The sequence below is a fragment of the Phaethon aethereus genome (genome assembly GCF_964289735.1).
Source record: "Phaethon aethereus genome assembly, chromosome: Z".
Classification (NCBI taxonomy): domain Eukaryota; kingdom Metazoa; phylum Chordata; class Aves; order Phaethontiformes; family Phaethontidae; genus Phaethon; species Phaethon aethereus.
In genome coordinates this window covers 31,140,328-31,159,301 of record NC_138577.1, presented here as the reverse complement: position 1 = coordinate 31,159,301, position 18,974 = coordinate 31,140,328, and the positions used below count along the sequence as shown (strand labels likewise).

Sequence of the window (18,974 nt, the reverse complement as noted above, 5' to 3'; positions counted from 1 at the left end):
GACTACGGCTGGCAGGAAGCAGGGCATGGGTGGGAAGGGATATAGTCCTTAGCTTAGTATGCTAACTGCCCTGCCAGCAGCAAGGAGGAGCAGAGCAGAAACCATGGTGGGGGCTGCTGCTGTTGTTGACAGCGCTGCCGCCTCTGGTTAGAAACTATCTAAAAACAGTGGCAAACGGCTGTCACTGGGTGCACGGCGGCTCTGAGCGTCACCAGCAGGTCCACCATCAAGCAAGTCAGAAGCAAGCAGCAGCTGCTTTGCACTGATGCGCTTCCTAACTCATCCTCTGGAAATGCCACTTTAACCGACGTGCTGTGTCAAAAAACACAACTAAGGAAGAAAAAGCTTGCCTTACATCAAAAGCAAACCACGGAACCGGTGATGGAGGCTTAGTTGGCTCAACCACAGAAAATGCCCTCCCCTGAAAGATGCTCATCCCCTCATAGCAAAGTTAGCCTCCTGCTCTCTCAGGTATCACTGGGAAGAGCGACAAAGTGTCAACAGTCATCCTTTTGGGCTTGAAATACGGGGCATCTTAGTCCTGTTTACTTACATCTGAAAACCAAGTCCCAACCAGTATGAATTTATTCTTTCCAGGCACCTGCTTCCATGTGCATTTTTTCATCTTGCAGTATTTGTCTACTTGAGAACAGCCCTTCATCGCTGCCTGAAGCATTTATTTCATTCACTTTCTACTGCGTGCACACTTACTGGGTTCAGGCACATCTGTGACAAATGAAGAAGCATTCAATTTAAAGATACTTTCTGAATCAGACTAACTCAGGCCTGGCAAAATAAGGTATGTTAGGGCAAAAAGTAGACACCAGTCACAAGGTCCTCACAGCCATGGGAGACAGCCATACAATGTGCTCTACCGAACACAGTAGGAGAGCAGCTCAGTTTCAGACCGCCATAGCCTTCCTTTCCGAAAATACATCCCAATAGATCTGGGCTGACTGGTTCAGCCAGCGATGCTGATGAACGCGAGGTGGAGTCCCAGCATTGCTAAGGCAGTTTTGCTGTCCTCTGCTGCACAGAAGAAACCCCGAATCTCCCCTGCCTCCCTTGCCAACCCTTGAAAATGTGGCATACCTGCCCTGCTCTTCCAACAGTACATCATCCCCTGTTACCTTACACCACTTCATTGTCACAAGAAGAATGAGAAGGGAAAAATAATTACAAAGATCAAGGCTTGCATCCACATAGTAGGATGGGCTTCACAAAACCCAGATATAGAGCTGGCAAAGCAGAGCACTCTTCCTTCTTCACTCATCCAGATCATCTCTCCACTCCCCAGGGGGACCAAAGGAGTCATCGATACAAGCCAGGTGTTTGCCTGAAAACGTCTTTTAACACAACTGTGTTAAAAAGTGTAAAAGTTTTGTAAAAACACAACACACGCATCAGTGTTACCTGCTGAAGCCCAAGCAAAGAAGGCTGTGTTTGCTTTCTAGCCAAGAACAACTGAATCACAAACCCAAAATATTTAGATTTATAATATCATTACCCTTCTGTGCCTATAAATCTCTGAAGAGGTGAGACGCGGAGACAGATACATAGGGCTATTGTAACAGGAGTAACCATCAGGAAAGAACCATGGAATATAAACCTGGGATATAAACCTGCCATGGAATATTAAAAATGATTTACGGTTTCAGTTTGGCCTCACAGCTGTGCACACGGTGGAAAAAATGAAAGAATTGTCTTCTGCAAGAATGGTTCTACAAATATTTGTATTTATGAATCCTGGAAGGACATTATTTTGTCACATGCTTACCTCCATAAGGAAGGTGCATAATCAGTATGATATTTCAAATACCGGGAATTGTTCCCTCCTACTCCTTTTTGTATTAATCTAGCACTGATTCCTTGTGTGAGATAAGACGTGTGTTGCCTTCCAAACTTCAAAAGCATAAGCAATTTGCATTTTCCAAAAACACTGAAGTTTTTTCTCTGCACTTAAAATAGTTCAGACCGATGAAATTATTTTCTCCAAAAGTTAAGAAAGCGATCATCAGAGAAAATATGGAAAAGGTTATAATTAGAAGTAATTCATTATGCACATTCTAAATAGCTGAAAACACTGGCTTATAATTGGAAGTCTATGAACAGTATACAAAATGAGCAACTTGAAGGTAACAGCTACCCTTCTGCTGTTGAAACGATGCCTGACAGTAAATGGTGCAGTGCTCCCTTCACTTGAGTGCTCACAACGCTGACCTCCCACTAGAAAGCAAGCCTGCATTTGCTGGAGGAAAGAAAACTGCTCCCTATATAGCAACAAAACCAAAGACGCTACCAGAGGCGCGTGAAACTGCACGTGCGAACTCCCTTCAGACGGCAGCACGGGTGAGACAGCCCGGCTAACTGGGCACTGTTAAAAAACAAGGAAAAAACCATCCCAACTTAATGCCCTGTAAGAACGTGGAGGGCAGGTTTCAGCTGCACTACCCGGGGTGCCCCCGTCCCGGTTCTCAGCTTGCGTGCAGCACTGGCAGAACCAGACACTCGTATCTCCCCTCTCCTACCACCCCGTTCGAGGGTCCCACTCACCGATCCACCCAGAAGCAAACCCTTGGACGTTGGTGCCTTTAGTTTTTCAGGAAATTAAGTCTGAAGCACACTTTCCCTTGCCTTAAAGGGAGTGCGTATTCCTGACACATCAGCAGGCAGGCAGCCCAGAGGTTGCTACAGAGCATTTATTTATACTCATTTGGAATTTCCTGAGACGGTCCCAGCCCGCCAGCCGGCCCAGTGCAGCGCCAGTGGTTTCCTTCACAGCACTTCAGATGTTGCGTGACGCCTCCGGCTCCCCAAGGGTTAAAATGTATGAAATGGACAGCAGGATAAAAGGAAACGTACACTAAATGACACACTAAAAAAAAAAAAAAATTCGTATTTTTTTTCTCTGATGAAGACAGATTCATTCCCCAGAGGGAATTAAAAGTTCAGATGACTTCTCTTCCACCCGCTCTCCCTTTCTCCCTGAGCCCTTCAACCCCACCCCCCTCATTTCTCACTCCCACATGTGGACAGAGAGCACAGAAAGGTTCATTGATGTAATTCAGGCAAAACAATTACCTCTGTTGTAACCACCACCCCTTGCAATTCTGCCTGTGTTACATTCAATCTCGTTTTGTTTATGCTTCTCAAATGCAGCTTATAATTTGAGGGATAAAAATAAAAACTTTTAGTATGAAGTTACAGACACAAACAGTTTTCTTTTTTTTGCCTGAAACATGGCCAAAATATACAAGATACCCTTCATGCTAGTACAAGCACTTTCAAAATGATGTACAAACATGTTTGATTTTCCCATATTCAGTGTTCTTGTTTCCACATAACACCAAGTATTAACTCAGGTGAAGATAACTGGGACTCCAGATGCAGAAAGGGTCACTTCTCAGCATCACATGGAGACACTCCAAGGCCTCGGCACCATTGCTCTTCACCTCTGCTTACACTAACAGTTGCTGTAGCATAGACAAACACGGACTCCAGAAGTAAACGGGCAAGGGGAAAGGCTAATTCAACAACGGTCCTAAGACTTTACAGGACTGAAGAAGAAGAGTTTCATTACCATGCCTTCTATCCAGATGCCCACAAACAGGTAAAGAAAAAAAGATACATGAACTTGTTGAAATAATTTCCAAGATCACTGCAGATTGGAGGAGTTGTACTTCAAACAGAAGTGGGATTTTGTGCTGAAATAACAGGAGAGAGGTCCAAGTCCTCCACAGCGCCTTCAGCTAATAATGGCACAGACTTACAATAAAAGTGTTTCGTGGACATGTCTAGTGGCTTCAGTGGTATTTAATATGAAGTAAAGTAATATTTAATACTTACAGGCATCAGCTTTTGGACTATAAATCCTGCCCTCTAGGTAATTTTACATTTATTTCCTTGAATTACAAGTCATTGATGCATACACTATAAAACACGAGCTCCCAAAAAAAAGCCCGAAGAGGGTCTCTAGATGTAGCCAACTTGTTACATCTATGGACCACAAAGGTATTGCATTTTAAGTGAATTTGGTTTGCTTTGGTCTCTCCTCTAACTATCCCATCCATAAAGAAAAGCAGCTCTCCATAAACCCTGCTTTGGGAACAGCTTCTAACCGTGCTTTGAAGTTTCTCCTAAAAGACAAAAACACTAAGGCAGCTGAAACTCAACCCATGCTTTCTGTTCAGGGAAACAAAAAGCAAAAATTCAGCCCTTGAAACCCTGCCCAGAGCCTGCAGCCACCGCTTTGTGCTTGCTGCCCTTCAAGCCCTGTCTTTCAACCTGCAGAGCGAGTGACCAGCCAGGTGAGGACAAGCAGTGCACAGCAGCACTGGGTGTTACTGGTGGGCATTTCTAGTTCTGTCAGCAGGTTCTTCACAACTGGAAGGGGAGAACATGAAAATACCCATCTAGTTTTCTGCTGTGAAAAACCTGTGACATCCAAGATAAAGTATGAGAATAGAGGATATGGCCAAAACATCCTTCTCAAGAGTTAGGTTTCTGCTCAGAGGGAAAAAAACGTTATATGATTTAATTTTTCTAAAAAAAAAAAAAAAAAAAAAGACAGCATTTAAAGAAGAACAGATTTAGCAGCTGTCTCCACATGCTCCATCTGTTTATCATTACTCTGTGGTTTCAAGGGCTTGACATCTGCATGAGCCCTGCACCAAGTCGTGCACCTTCAGTGGATTCTCCTCAAAGCTTGGTCAACTCAGCAGGCTGAAGAGGACCTGCCACAAGTGCAAGCAATAACCCATAACGTGTATCAGCACAGTCCCTTGTCCAGCAAGTCAAATATGGAGGTACATATCTGGGTTGGCACCAGCAAAACCTAAAGGCAAAGAGTACACTTGTATTTATTCTCTTGGCCTTTGAGACCATTATAGTGCCAAATGAACTCATTCAGCTACTGTTTAGAGCAGGAAACAAAAGTGAGGTCAGAGCACAGCTCCCCAGTGACCAAAAGCCCTGATTTGGTCTGCAGCAGAGCCAATGTGAGATTTGGTGTATGGGCAGCCCTCCAGCTGGTAAATTCTTATCTAAAGAGCAGGTTATCTCATGCTCCTTTTGAAAAACAAAAGGTAGAGAGGGCACAATGGATCTTTGAAAGGCGACGGATGAACCACAGCTCTTTAAAACATTTGCCTCCAACAGACCATTTCCTCAGCACTGGAGTGGCTCTGCTTGGAAAGAATGAAATAAATTGCCCAACTACAACGATCAGGTCCTGGGAGCACAAGAGCTAGGCCTGACTCACTACTCTCAGGTTTATGTTCCTACCCCCAAAAACATGGGTGTTGCATTTTGGTGAAGGCTGGATATAGGGTTCTTGGTTTTATTTTGGTACATTTTGTTTTGGAAGAGAGGCGTGCCATTGCAGTGGGTTTGGGGTTTTTTTCTTTACAGCCTTTCAGAATTTGGCAGCTGGTTTCCATAGAATGATTTAAAACCCGCTAGCCATTCAGGTCAGATGTGAGTCTGATCTGGCCTACCCACCTTCTCCCTAGCAGATGCCTCTGGAAAAGCGTAAGAAAGGCAAACATACAGCAACATTTCTCCTCTCAGCTTCCATAAACCTGCGACCCAGAGACTTCCTGAGCCGGGGGTGGTCCAGGACTGGTTTCAAGTCACAGTATTTTCAGGGTAGCTGGTAGGTATTCAGTAATGGGGTTCAGAATGTCAGACTGCAGCTGATATGTTAGTACTGTAAGGGGATCTACTGGTCAAGTGCCTGGAGATGCAGTTATGGATGATTAGTCTCACCCAATGACTATGTAACACTCAAAACTTCCGCATGAGAGACTTTGCATGCTACAGTTAGGTCTCTCACTAGTTAGCAACTACCCAAAGAGTATGCAACTGAAAAATGTGCCCTGTATCATCGTTAAGTGTTCACCTGGTTTAGCTTCACACAGAACAAACTTCAACTTCTCGGTATTTTCTGTGTCATGAGGCAAGTCATGATCTCTATTCATCTCCCAGTATGACTCCTCAGAAAAGCTTATGGTAAGAAGTCTTGTTGTGGGACCAAGAAGAGCATTCAAGCCTTCAAATTTGGTGAAATCTTATTTTTTCTTCTTTTTTTTTTCTTTTTGCACAGTCAGGCATACTTGCTTGTTTCTACTGAGGTGTTAGAACGGAGCAAGCTAGCAGCTCAACTTGGAGCTCCCAGCAGGGCTTTACGGGTCAGCTTTGCTTTCCCATTTTGCAGAAACAAAAAGTGAATGACACTGAACATGTACACATGAGAAAGGAAAAATCCATGGATGCAAAAGAAAGACACACATTCTCAAATCTGAAAATACATGTACAGGCTTCTTATGCCACAGACAAGGATGCAAAGTGAACTTCTGCCTGTTGGAAACTCAAGTAGAAGCATCAGCCTAGCGACTGCCTCCTGGTGCATTTGAACAAATCAGACTTTTTGGTGGTGGATCCTGCCAGTGTGGAAGGTACCCATGCCATGTGCTTCAGTTGTCACCCCCCACTTATCCAGCTGAGCAGAGGCAGGGCGTGCAGGACGGAACTCACGGCTTTGCCAGGGAGACTGTACAGGCTATGGTTTTAGGCATCTCTCTCCCACCTGGATCAAGACTGCAGTCAAGCACCTTGGATTTCTAGTAGCAAATACTAATCCAGAAATACTGCACTTCTACCCACAGTAGCATACCGATTATACAAAAGGCTGAGGTAAGGAAAAGTGCCACAAAAACTGGCGAAAAACCAAGTGCCACACATGACTAAACGAGGACCCACGGGCAAGACTATGTATGTCCATTAGTAACATGCCATGTTACTGATAAACAATGCATGCAGTATGTCACACAGCAACAGGATCAGAGAAGGACAGTAAATAGAATCATTGAATGATTAAAGTTGGAAAAGACCATTAAGATCATCAAGTCCAACCACCAACCCAACACCACCATGCCCACTAAACCATGTCCCAAAGTGCCATGTCTACACATCTTTTGAACAACTCCAGTGACGGTGACTCCACCACCTCCCTGGGCAGCCTGTTCCAATCTTTGACCACTCTCTCAGTAAAGAAATTTTTCCTAATATCAAATCTAAACCTCCCCTGGTGCAACTTGAGGCCATTTGCTCTCGTCCTATTGCTAGTTACTTGGGAGAAGAAACCAACACCCACCTCACCACAACCCCCTTTCAGGTAGTTGTAGAGAGCAAGAAGGTTTCCCTTCAGCCTCTTCTTCTCCAGACTAACCAATCCCAGTTTCCTCAGCCACTCCTCATAAGACTTGTTCTCCAGACCCCTCACCAGCTTCACTGCCCTTCTCTGGAGATGCTCCAGCACCTCAATGTCCTTCTTGTAGTGAGGGGCCCAAAACTGAACACAGGATTCAAGGTGCAGCCTCATGAGTGCCGAGTACAGGGGCATGATCACTTCCCTACTCCTGCTGGCCACACTGTTTCTGATACAGGCCAGGACGCTGTTGGCCTTCTTGGCCACCTGGGCACACTGCTGGCTCATGTTCAACCGACTGTCAACCAGCACCCCCAGGTCCCTTTCTGCCGGACAGCTCTCCAGCCACTCCTCGCCAAGCCTGTAGCATTGCACAGGGTTGTTGTGACAGAAATGCAGGACCCGGCACTTGGCCTTGGTGCTACACTCAAGTTTCACACAGTGATGTCTCTCCTGCTGCTGTGGTCTTGGCTGTTGCACCTAGTGTCTTGTCCGGCAGGGAAAAGGGCTGAGATGGTCTGGCTAAGCCATGTGCCTGCTTGTAGAGTTGTAGCCTTACAACTTTTCTCTGCAGAGGAAGAGGGGAAGTAATTTTCCCAGATTTGTGAACAATGCAGTTCCCACCACACTGGGAAGTAGGAACCAACTAAGATGGGTTGTGAGGACGAGACTGTGCGTTAAAGGCAAAGCGAGGAGCAGAGGAGGGTTGGGTATCAGGGTGGAGGAGGGTTGGGTATCAGGGTGGAGGTGCAGGCTGTGCTCCCCAGGGACTGCACCCAGGGGAAAAGTCCCTGCATGCCCTCAGGGAGAGCTGGGGTGAGACTGAGCACTGGAGGAGGGGGCCGAGAGGGATGTCAGGGAACAAAAGGAAAGGACAAACACCCTGGATGGCAGACACGCTCTCTGAGAGCAGAGGAAGGGAACAGGACTGTAACTAATGATGGCAAGGGAGAATGGCAAAAGTCTAAAGGGCGATGCAGTGGATGCACAGTCTTGTGAGCACGTTCAAGTACTGGCAAGCTTAAAATCTATGTAACTGCCATCTGTCTCCATGCGGAAAAACAGAGGACAAGAGCAGAAAAGAATGATTCTAAAATATGCTTCTTTTTTTTTTTTAACCTTTTAACTTAAGATGTGGAAAAACATGTTTCTGCTGCAGGGAGGAGGAAGAAGGGGAGAAAGGGCTCTGCCATTGACTTCTTGAAGTGAAAAACACCGTTGATCCTCATAACCCCTTCAAACATGACTGCTCTGATCTTGTCTTGGTGCTTCTACCACACACAAATGTCAGTCCACTTTTTAAACCACAACCATGCATATAATTGTATTTTCTTGCATGGTACTTTTTGTGGTGTTTGGTTTTTTTTTGAAAGCAGCACACTTTAGATTTATTGAGCAGTTTAGATGAAGTGTTAAAAACTTGACCTGTTCGCTAGGATTAGACCTGAAATTCCAGTAACAGCAGCTAAGCTGCACAAGTGTTTTCTTTTTATTATTAGATCATCTGCAACCCATAGGACGGTGCTCCAGGCAGAGGGGTTGGGTTTGTGAGAAGAAGGTAAGGAAGGGGCTAGGAGTACATCAACAAACATGCCCCTCGGCGATAACAGACTACTCCAGACCAGTGATGTCTGGTTTACATAGGGAGAACAATCTGTTCCCAATTATCAGTTAATTTGATCCTCACCCTAATCTGACCAAACCTTCAAACATAGCTATTAAAAACAGTTTCCACCCCGTCCCTCCATCCCTCCCTCTCCTACTTTCACACAAATACTGAAGAGCAATACAGAAATATCACAGACGTGTCCTGTATGTTGAAGGAAAGCAATATATTGTTATTTAGAAAAAACATATAAGAATATATTAATAAAAAAAAAGAGAAGACAGTCACATAAAACACTCATTACAGCGTGAAATAACTAGGGAGGAGAAACTCAGCAAGAAAAAGGGATAGGCTGTGAGAAGGAGTAAGAGTCACATTACCTACTTCTACAGGGAAGAAAGTATTGTAAGCAGATGGACCGACAGCATGAAAGAATATGATGGGATCTCACACTCACTTACCTCTCCAAGCATCTGAGCACTTAATTTTGTCAAAGTCTGTGTGAAGTCAGGTGAAAAAAAACCTCAGGAGACTCTATCTAACACAGACAGAGCACATGCTGTGAAGAGTTTTGAAGAGTTAGAGAGATTGAGGAGGGGGAGAGCCCTGTTTGGACCTGGCTGATCTGCGAAACTCATGCACTGGAAGCTGCAACGTGCATCCCACTGCAGAGGTCAACCATCACTTTCAGACAGTATGGTCGGTGCAATTTCCGGATGAAATCAGAGGAGGGAATGGGAGAAAGAAAGGGGAGGATGGCCAGAAGCACGCTTCTCTCCCGAAGCTCAGAGCTGGTCACACGGGGACATCCCAGCAGGAATCTGTACTCTGCCAGCAAGGGGAGTCGTGTTTCCAGAGGAAGGAAATGGAGATACAGCAGCAATGACAACGTGGGCAGCCCAGGCGCTCCCTCAGCCCCTAAAACTGCTGTAAAACATGATACGGGAAGGGCGGCCCTTCTGTCATCTCTCATCCAAAACCCTACAAAACGGCACGAAACAGGGGGAGGAGAGAGGTGGCTGTTAGAAGAAGCTTCCCAAGGACTTCTGCTCCAGCAGTAACCCTTCTGCAAGGAACATGCCTAAATGCAGGCACTCAGTGTTCACGAATAGAAGACAGCCAGCTGTAACCAGGCTATTTCCATCCAAGCCATTTCCCTGGGGGACCATATCCTTTTAAAGGCAACAAAATCCCTTCTCACAGGGAGGAGATTCATACACATTATTCATAAACTGCTTTCTGCAGGAGAATCTGGGGAGGGAGTGAGGAATCCTGTAGATTAGTTTTGAGGAAACATACACTCTTTTGGGCTAAATGGCCCCAAGATTTGCCAAGCTGTGTATCTTGAGAGTGGATGGAAGGAAAAAGATGCAGAGAGAATAATTTTTCAAGTCTAGAAAAAGTTTATTCTTGGTGTTTTTCCCATGGCACGTGCCTGCCCTGCTACCGGTGCTTGCCCCCCACCAATCCCCACGGGCTGCTCCTCCACACAGGCAGCTCTCACCTGACCGCCACCAGATCAGTGCAAAGCAGTGACTTCCATCACAAGACCTAAGGGCTTTTATCACTGTTAATCGCCACCAGTTCAGTAAGGTTGCAAGGTACCATGAACACCAAGGCGTGCCCGTTGAGTCCCTAGAGCATTATTGGCTTTGAAATACAAGATCAGCTCTCTTAGCTGCCTCCGAGGGTGTAGAGGGCATGGATTTCCACAGGGAGCAGCAGCAGGCCACGTGAGATGCTGCCCATGCAAGTGCATCTCAACAGCTCAGACCAGGAAAGCGTGCATTGCTCCCTGAGCGAGCCTGCGTCAGAGAGGGATGAACAGAGTCCTCTGTCTAGGGGAGATGCAAGAAGCTTCCGGGCAGCTGCAGAAGATAATCCAGAACAAGACACAACTGCAGTAATCTCTGAACAAAAGACAGACCGATTAAATGTTACGTTTCTCATGGCGCTTTGTCCTGCTGCAAAGCTTCTGCATCTTGTATGGCTTTGTGTCTTGGGCCATCTGCTTCCCACCACATCCAATTTCCGTTTCTAAGGACTGGGCTATCTGGACCAGACTGCTATGTCCTCAGCTCCTAATCACACTGTATTTACTGTATCCGTTCTAGCTTCTTCCTGCCCCTTCCCTTTCCAGAAGAGTTCAAAATCAGTCCTGAAGGGCACTCTTCATGCAGCAAGTCCTCTGTAAAAGAAGACGCGTGATGCCAGATCATCTATGGTCTTATAAAGGCCTACAGGCTGGGCAAATGCAAATCAATGTGCTTTCAAGCTCTCTGTTGCAGCAGCAAATGCACCCTTGGATTACAGGTATCAACTAGCAGTTGCAGAAGAAATAAGTATTACTTCAAGTAGAAAGTTGGCATTGGCCATGAGATCATGTGCTCCCATCTCCAGCCATCTGTCCTTATGGCAGATCTGGCATCAGAGAGTGTACTACAGAATACTGATGGAAATTTGGATACACCTTATGATAGAGCTGATGTGAAATCACTGGCGGCTCACTCACCCTTCACCCCACAGATTTCAGGGTCCCACCCTCCCTTGTTTTTAAATACTGGGCACCACCAGAGTGACTCACTAGATCACTCGTGGGTGAGGGAGGAGCAGGATCCCAGTGACAGCCCTGCATGCCATCTGCCCATCCAGAAAGCACAAGGCTACATGGCAATTCAGCAGGCTCTCCGAATGGCAAGAGTCTCCCACCAGCTGCCAAAGCACACCTTCGGCGTACACCCATCCCCATTAAATCTGATGCTTATCAGACACAGGCTTGGAGCAGGGAGTGTGACAGGGGAGCAAGCCCAAGCTTAAATAGCCTCTCATCACACAGCCCTGACTCAGCCAGATTACCATTGCTTGCATGGCTGGTTTGATAAAAATACAAACTCACCTGAACCCTGGTCATTTGCATCTGCTCAGCTAAGCAAACTCAGTGCATTTAAGGCTGCTAAGTTCAGAGCTTGGGGTGTCAGTAGCCCTACAATGACACCTTGGTGGCACCTACCCCGCAGGAGAGCAGCGGAGAGAGGCTGTCAGCTGGGCTCCTGCGTCCCGCAGCCGCAAGACTTGGGAACAAAAGCTTTGTCGGACTGACTGCTACCTAGCAATCCAACACTTCCAACGGCTAACTTCTTCATGGCTGTAGGTTCCCATTTATTGACTGAGGGTCTGCAATGAAAACTGGTGGATAGATATTCTGCTACAAGTAGTAATAGGGGTAATGTTCTGGTGCACAGCACTTTCTTCTTAGACTACACTTCAGATCATTAGGCTGGAAGTCATACAAAACTCCACGCCGATTGCCTAAGACTGTATGCGTCAGGAAAATCAAATCATAGGAGAGGCTCTACCTTGGATAATCCAGTAACTGAATGGAAAGCGTGTCTACAAATGTTTATTTGTTGCAAATCAATGCAGAGGACGTGTATGATAAAAACACTTGCTGTAAGCAAACATGTGTTCTATTATATTGGCTTCAATAAAAAGGGTTAATAAGTCAACAGGGGTTTTCATAATGCTTTACAACAGTTGCTTAAGCATTTATATTCCAGCAGATGGAAAGCACATTTATTAAACATTTGGTCTTTGAGTCACGCTGACGTTAATATCTCAAACAACATTAATTCAGGCAAGAGCCTCTTGAAATGGCCTCATTCTCCGACTAACTGGTGCATAGTTGTAACTTCACTGAGGAGTCAAGAAAAATGCTCAGACACAAAACACATATAACCAGAGGCACACGGGGTGCTGCAGAGGAACTGCACATATATAAAATAACCTGGGGGACACCAGTCTGCTGCAGGAGAACCTAGATAAAAACCATGTTTGTATCTACCACCGAACCACCCGCTGTCCCGCAGCCCCTGGCTGGCTCTCCAGAGCAGAGGTGGATGCCCGCGTCTGCTGGGGTGACATCTCCCTCTCCCTGGGAGGCTGGAAGTGAAAGGAGTAAACTGGGAGCAAAGGCACTTGATGCCTGCACACTGGCTATCACAGCAGCAATTCCTTGCTCTACAGGTGCAAGGAAACCAACAGTAAAAATGATGGTGACGTGCTACAATGCCACTGCTTTAAGAACTGTGTAGAAATCTGAAGGAGGTAAAAAGCATATAGTGGAGTTAAACACACAGGAAAATAATTCAAATAAATCCGTGTAAGATGGAGTACTCCTGTAAGTAGAAGCATCTTAAGAGTGGGATGGGAAGGCACAGAAACACAAATCCTTAAACAAGAGTGAGGGGGAAGGTGCAGACAGAAGGGAGAGAAGAGGAAGGATCAGGGAAATCTCAGGCACCATGTACAGAAAACAACAGGCATTTGCTTTACAGCAAAGAAAGAGTTTGTGCAACAGCCTTGCTATACTGACCCCTGCAGCCCGCCCTCCTGAGGGACACTGGAAAAGCGCTTTTTCCGTTAAAACACCTTTTTTGTCCCTGTGAAAGAGACGACTGACAATTCTGCAGTCTCTGGATACAGAGCGTGAGGTGCTTAGGGAAGTAAAATAAAACAGAGGTTTTCGTTATGGTTAGAAACCAATACGGTTTTTAATCCTTTATCTTTTTTAAATCAGTCTCCTACATTTCTTGTAGGAGTAAGTGGAATTGGACTGGAATTTCTAAATCAGAGTAAGCGGAATTGGACTGGAATTTCACACCACTCAGTGCCTTCCAGAACATGTGTTTTGAAAACAAAGTTTCAGCAAATCAGGTGTTAGTGAAAGGCATGAAAATCCAGCCAGTATTTCCGAACAGCCCGGTTAAGTTTTAGGCTTGTGCGCACTGTGCTTTCTTTTCACAGCTGACTGACGGACCTTTCTACAAATATCACTACAGAAATGTTTGCAGAGCTTCATTGAATAGATGATTTATGCACCACTCTCAGCAAGCACAGAAGCCAACAATTACTGGAAGTTTCATGCAGCGGTTAATGAAGACACTATTTCGAGAAACAATCGCCTGTTTTTTTATTTTTCTTGTACTATGCAAAGAGAAATTAATTTGTGTCACTAAAACAAGTCCTGCCTTCCAATAGCTCCCCACAGACGCAGGGGTATTTTGCAGCTCAGGCCGCAGCTCCTTGGACAAGTGCATGACATGCTCTGGACTTGATAATCTTAAAGGTCTTTTCCAACCTTAATGATTCTGTGTGATCCTTAACCCTGCTGAGCTTACCAGACCGAGCAGGAAGCTCAGATGCCACCGGTGCAGACTCAAAACAGCAAAACAGTTGCGAGTACCCAGCACCCAACTGATAAAGCAAATTTTTCTGCAAGCACTAATTTATCTATCACTAGCATTAAAAAGCCTCCAGCTATCCTCTGAGCAGATGACAGAGCTTTGACAGACCCTAGTCCAAAATCAGTACCAAGCCTCTAAACCAGCTTCCAAAATGTGTAAAAATGCTTTAATAAGCTTGCAGCTCACAGAAATAGAGTTCACTACAAGACCTCTTGTGCAATGAAACCAGGAACAGAGTGATAAAACTTGTAAGTCAGCAGCAAACAAACTATTGACAAACCATTCTGAAGTCTAAATCACAGTCTCTGTTATTTATTCGCCACATTTAAAGTTCATGTCTTTACTGAGATTTGCAGGAGGCAGAGAAATTTATGATAAGGTGCTTTCATGGTAAAGTCATCACTTGCTTTGTAGCTTATCTCGCGTACACACTCACTGAAAATATTTACAGCAAATGTACTTCCCATAAACACCCTTAAAAAAAAAAATCTCTATACAAATGCAAAATAGCTTGATCCTTTCCTGGAAACAAGTTCCAAATTCAAGCATTCCTCTACAGATTTTATCTGCAGAAGCAGTCCATATAGGCTTGTATACTGAAAAAATTTACCGAAATGGCACACAGGCATAATCATTTAACAGTGCAAGTACTCACATTCTCGAGTTAACCAAGGCAAACCACTGCTCCTTAGTCACCTCGTACTTGAATGCAGCTGAACATGTGGCCAAACTTGCCAAAATATTCAAGTAACATAAACGCAGCTTAGTAGTCTGTAACAAGTCTTTCTAGTTCTTTTTCCTGTTGCTGATTGATTCAGAGGGTGCAGAAAAACACCACCCCTGAAGTTTGCCTTTCCACTCTCAGAGCTCCACGCAATTAAGAAACTTGCTTCAATACCTCCAACGCCCAAATCAGTTCCTGCTCATCCAAAGGCATTCTCTCCCAGGCAGCACGGCAGGGTAACAAATCACAGATCTCTGCAGCCCAACACTCTGTCCATTATGAACTGCTGAGGATTTGGAGACGCGGGCATACACAGCTGCATGTTACAACGCCAGCCTCAAGGGTTTGCAAAGCCAACAAGTCCTGACAGTCTCTGCAAAATGTTGTCCAATTTAGTTTTGAATTAAATACTTGCAATTCATTATAGCGTCTTTCTACGAATAAGGGAACAAACAGCTTCTACGCTGCAAGAAGCCTTGTTTGCATAACAATCCTGGAACTAAAACTTCATCTGGCATTAACACATCCCCAGTACAAGCATCTAACTTCTTTCAGACTTAACACGTCAGGCTACCAACTTTTTCAATAGCCAATTCTACTGTAGGGGGGGGGAAATTTGTAAACCAATCAGTAACACTCCATGCACAATTTTTCTTTCCTTGTAAGCAGAGGGAATTGTTCTGCATGACTTACGTTAAAAGCGTATCACTAAAAAAAGTCAAGTTATGTGGGGGTTTTAGGCAGTAAACAGTGACAGTTAAGTCACACAGCAGAGGTTTTGAAGTCCGCCTTCTCAAAACGATTACAAAAGGTTACAAAAGGATATAATTTCTTTCTTGGAGAATATACTTCTAATTGTATTAAAAAGGCAGGGGAGAGAAGATAAAATACCCTTTTTCAGTGGTCTCAGGATTTAACATTGGTAAATTTAACCTTAAATCATCAACAGATAATACTAACTCCAATGCCTTCATGTAACTTCCACTAGCCTTTAAAAAAGACTTTGTTTTGTGTAAATTGCAGATAATGACACTCCATATTTCTAATTTCCTGCACACAAAATGCTTTAATCCCTTGCACTAATTACAACAATTCTACAGTGAGCACAGCAAGTAATTTAGGATTTGTTTCCATACCAGAACATACTTTCAAAGGAGGCTGGTGCTAAAATCCACTAGATAAGCCAATTTTCAGTATGTGTATGTCATGATCTAGCAAGCAACATTTGAACGTAAGAGGGAGGAAAAAAAGCTGAAATTTCACACAACCACCACCAAAAAAGATGTTTAATGTTCCTTCCCTGGATATACCAAGTGCTCCCAGCCACCTCAGCCTTCACTGATAACTCCATATCCCATCATACCTACATGAGGAGGTCTCAAAAGAGCACCCACAAGCTCCTGCTGTGCACTTGAAATTTTCCATACAATCCCAACTGTAGCTGACTCGGCTTTATTGGGCTACAGCTATGTTTGTGCAGTGATCAGGAGAACAGGAAAATATTGACACAACTGCAAGGAGGAACGCTGCTTTTATCAATCATTCTGCAATCTCTGCCCCTTCCTGACCTGTCAGTCCTCTGCAGCAACCTTTGAACATGCCAAGCAATCTATTCCAAGGAGTATCACCCAACCAAAACAGACATCTCGGGAGCTTCTTAAAATAGGGAAAAAGTGAAATGAACTGAAATCTCCTCCTGATGTTGCTTGAGAAATGCTTTTATGTTTTGACGAGAAGCAAGAAACAAAATTCAGCCTGACCAGTAAGGGTGACCCAGAAGGGCTGGGGATTTGATGTGTATAAACTGGTTAATCTCACAAGTTAATTACAGGCACAGGATAACAACCACATGACTTTTTGCAGCAAAGCCCTCGGCCTCTCGGCGTCTGGTCGATGGAAGTAGACAGCACTGCATGCTGAGCGACCCAGCGCCCGCCCTTACCTCTTTGCAAACAACTTTCCACACTTTAAATATTTAACAGATTATCAGGGTTGAGGGGAGAGGAGGGGACACAGGCTCTGATCTACCAGGAAATTAGTTTTCAGTATTTAACTGCTGCGACTTCCCTTTTCTGCTAATTTCACCATTTATGAACACAAGTTGTTTGTTTGTTTGTTTGTTTGTTTTTTCATTAATAATCCGAAGGGGGAAAAGCGTTCCCAATTAGTTACCTGTAGCACTGCCATTAGTATTTGCTGGGTAGGCCATGTTTGCTCAGTGACACATCCAGAGCTAGGCTCTGTTAGGTGTCATGCAAACGCCATGCATCAAGTCCAACCAGACATGCAACCTGAAACAGACGAGAAAAAGGCCGTTAAAAACACACAGTTTTAGGAAGTTAGGTACATTAAGCGTTAGGCTTTCTGAGTGTTTTAAGTCTCATCTTCAGGGCAAACTTCACCGTAGCAGTCACTTGCATTAGTTACAGCATCCTGGCGATCACAAAACCCACAGCTGTCCTGACGTCTGACGTCAAACCGTGGCTCTCTGACAACCTCCAAGGAGGACTGCTGCTCCGGATCTGTCCTCAGTGGGGATGTAACCAGCTGCATTTGCACTTGGCCTTGGGTTTTCTGGTCTGCGCTCAGCTTTTTTGCAGCCTGTCCCTAGCCTCCCTTGTACCAGGGCAGCTTCCTCGCGCTTGCCAGCACCTACATAAGTTTTAGCCTACCCAGAGGTTTACATAGGCAGGGTTAGAAGATTTTTAGGTGAAGAGCACCTACAGAAGAGCTGTACTAGCGAGTGGGGGACCAGCTGCCATTCCTGGGTTCAGATGCCCCCCGAGGGAGGTGAGGGCCGAAGGACCCCACTGCAGACGCAGCCAAAGCCAGCACCTGCATCCCCACCGCCTGACAAACCCGGCGGCCGACGGCTGCTGCGTGGAAGCCTGGAGGGGACACACCGACGCCATCATGGGACCTGGGCCGGCACGGTGCATGGCTGACGGTGAGGCCTGTCCCCTGCAGGCCCCAGCAGCGACAGATTTGCCGGGTGTTGGGTTTCCTTTCAACCCGCATGTGGCAGATGGAACTGAGTAGTGCCCGCCTGAAGCTCGGGCTGCGGGCACAGAAGACAGGCGATGTCGCCCTGGGCGGGTGGCTGTGGAGCAGAAGCTGAGCCAGAGGCAGAAGCAAAGGCAGCAGCAGGGTTGCAGCTCTCCGGCCGCTGGCTGGCTCTGCAAAGCCAGCCTTGGTGGCCCTGCAGCCGGGCTCCCACGCCTCCTTCCCTGCCATCGCGGGGACAGCCCGAGCGCAGCCCTCATCCTCAGAGCAACGAATTTGACTTGTCTGGGGCTGCAGAGACGCCTCCTCTTGGCTCTGCTGCAGGTTTTCCACAATCCAAACAGCATTTCATTTTGTTGACTCAGATAGGTGGGGCTTAGGTGTAGGAAGAACGCCCCGCTTCGCCAACCCCCAGTCTGACTGACTCTGACAGCTCCTCAACAAACCAGTCTCATTTTTCCAATTATGTTTGATTTGGCTCTGACGGTACCTGCGTGGAAGTATCTAAAAGCTAAGCAGATTAGCAAAGGAAAAGAAAACCCAGAAATTAATTAGTGCAAGCGCAGTGTGAATCTGAGTCAAAGGTATACTGACTGATGGAGAAGCTGGCTGTCTTTTACAACTGATGGAGCTCCATCACACAGGCTAATACAGCTTAGTCTTCCCCTTCAAGGAGCATAAGCACAAATCACTTCATTTTTGGTACAATCTGGACATGAATTTTCCAAGAATGCAGAAGGATGTCCATTGCAACTCCTTCTCCCCAAGCTCTGCTGTATACTCTTAAATTCATGATCTCTTGTTGAAAAGAGGGCAGGAAATGAAACTGTCATAAAGACTGTACAAGCAAAAGGCTACAAACAGCAAAATAAAGCAGGCATCCGGCACAGACCATGACGCAAAGAGGCTCATCACAAGATACCAGGCATAACATTAATTACCAGATTTCTGAAACAACAAAGCATGAGGGGAAAAAAAAAAAAAAGCATGTTGCTGGTTGAGTCTGCAGCCAGGACCAAAGTCTGAAATCTGTGCGCTTTTAGGAAAATATTAACTACTTCCTTTCAAAGGCACAAATTCTAAAGCATCACTCCCTTCTCTGCCATTGCCATCAGGATATAAAGTTATGCCTTAAGCTCAAGAAAGGCAACTTCTGCCGAGTTACAATGAATGCTTACTGAAATAATCATC

The 18,974-nt window shown here is 45.4% G+C and overlaps 1 protein-coding gene across 1 annotated transcript in view; it reads right to left on the bottom strand.

Annotated features, from left to right (window-relative positions):
- KANK1 (KN motif and ankyrin repeat domains 1) overlaps positions 1-16,989 on the bottom strand; it is a gene marked incomplete at both ends in the record, with an annotated part of 51,233 nt that extends 34,244 nt beyond the window's left edge. Inside the window, one exon of the mRNA XM_082013395.1 lies at positions 16,953-16,989. Coding sequence (XP_081869521.1) covers positions 16,953-16,989 — 37 coding nt within the window. The remainder of the gene's footprint in view (positions 1-16,952) is intronic.
- Positions 16,990-18,974: the final 1,985 nt, after the last annotated feature.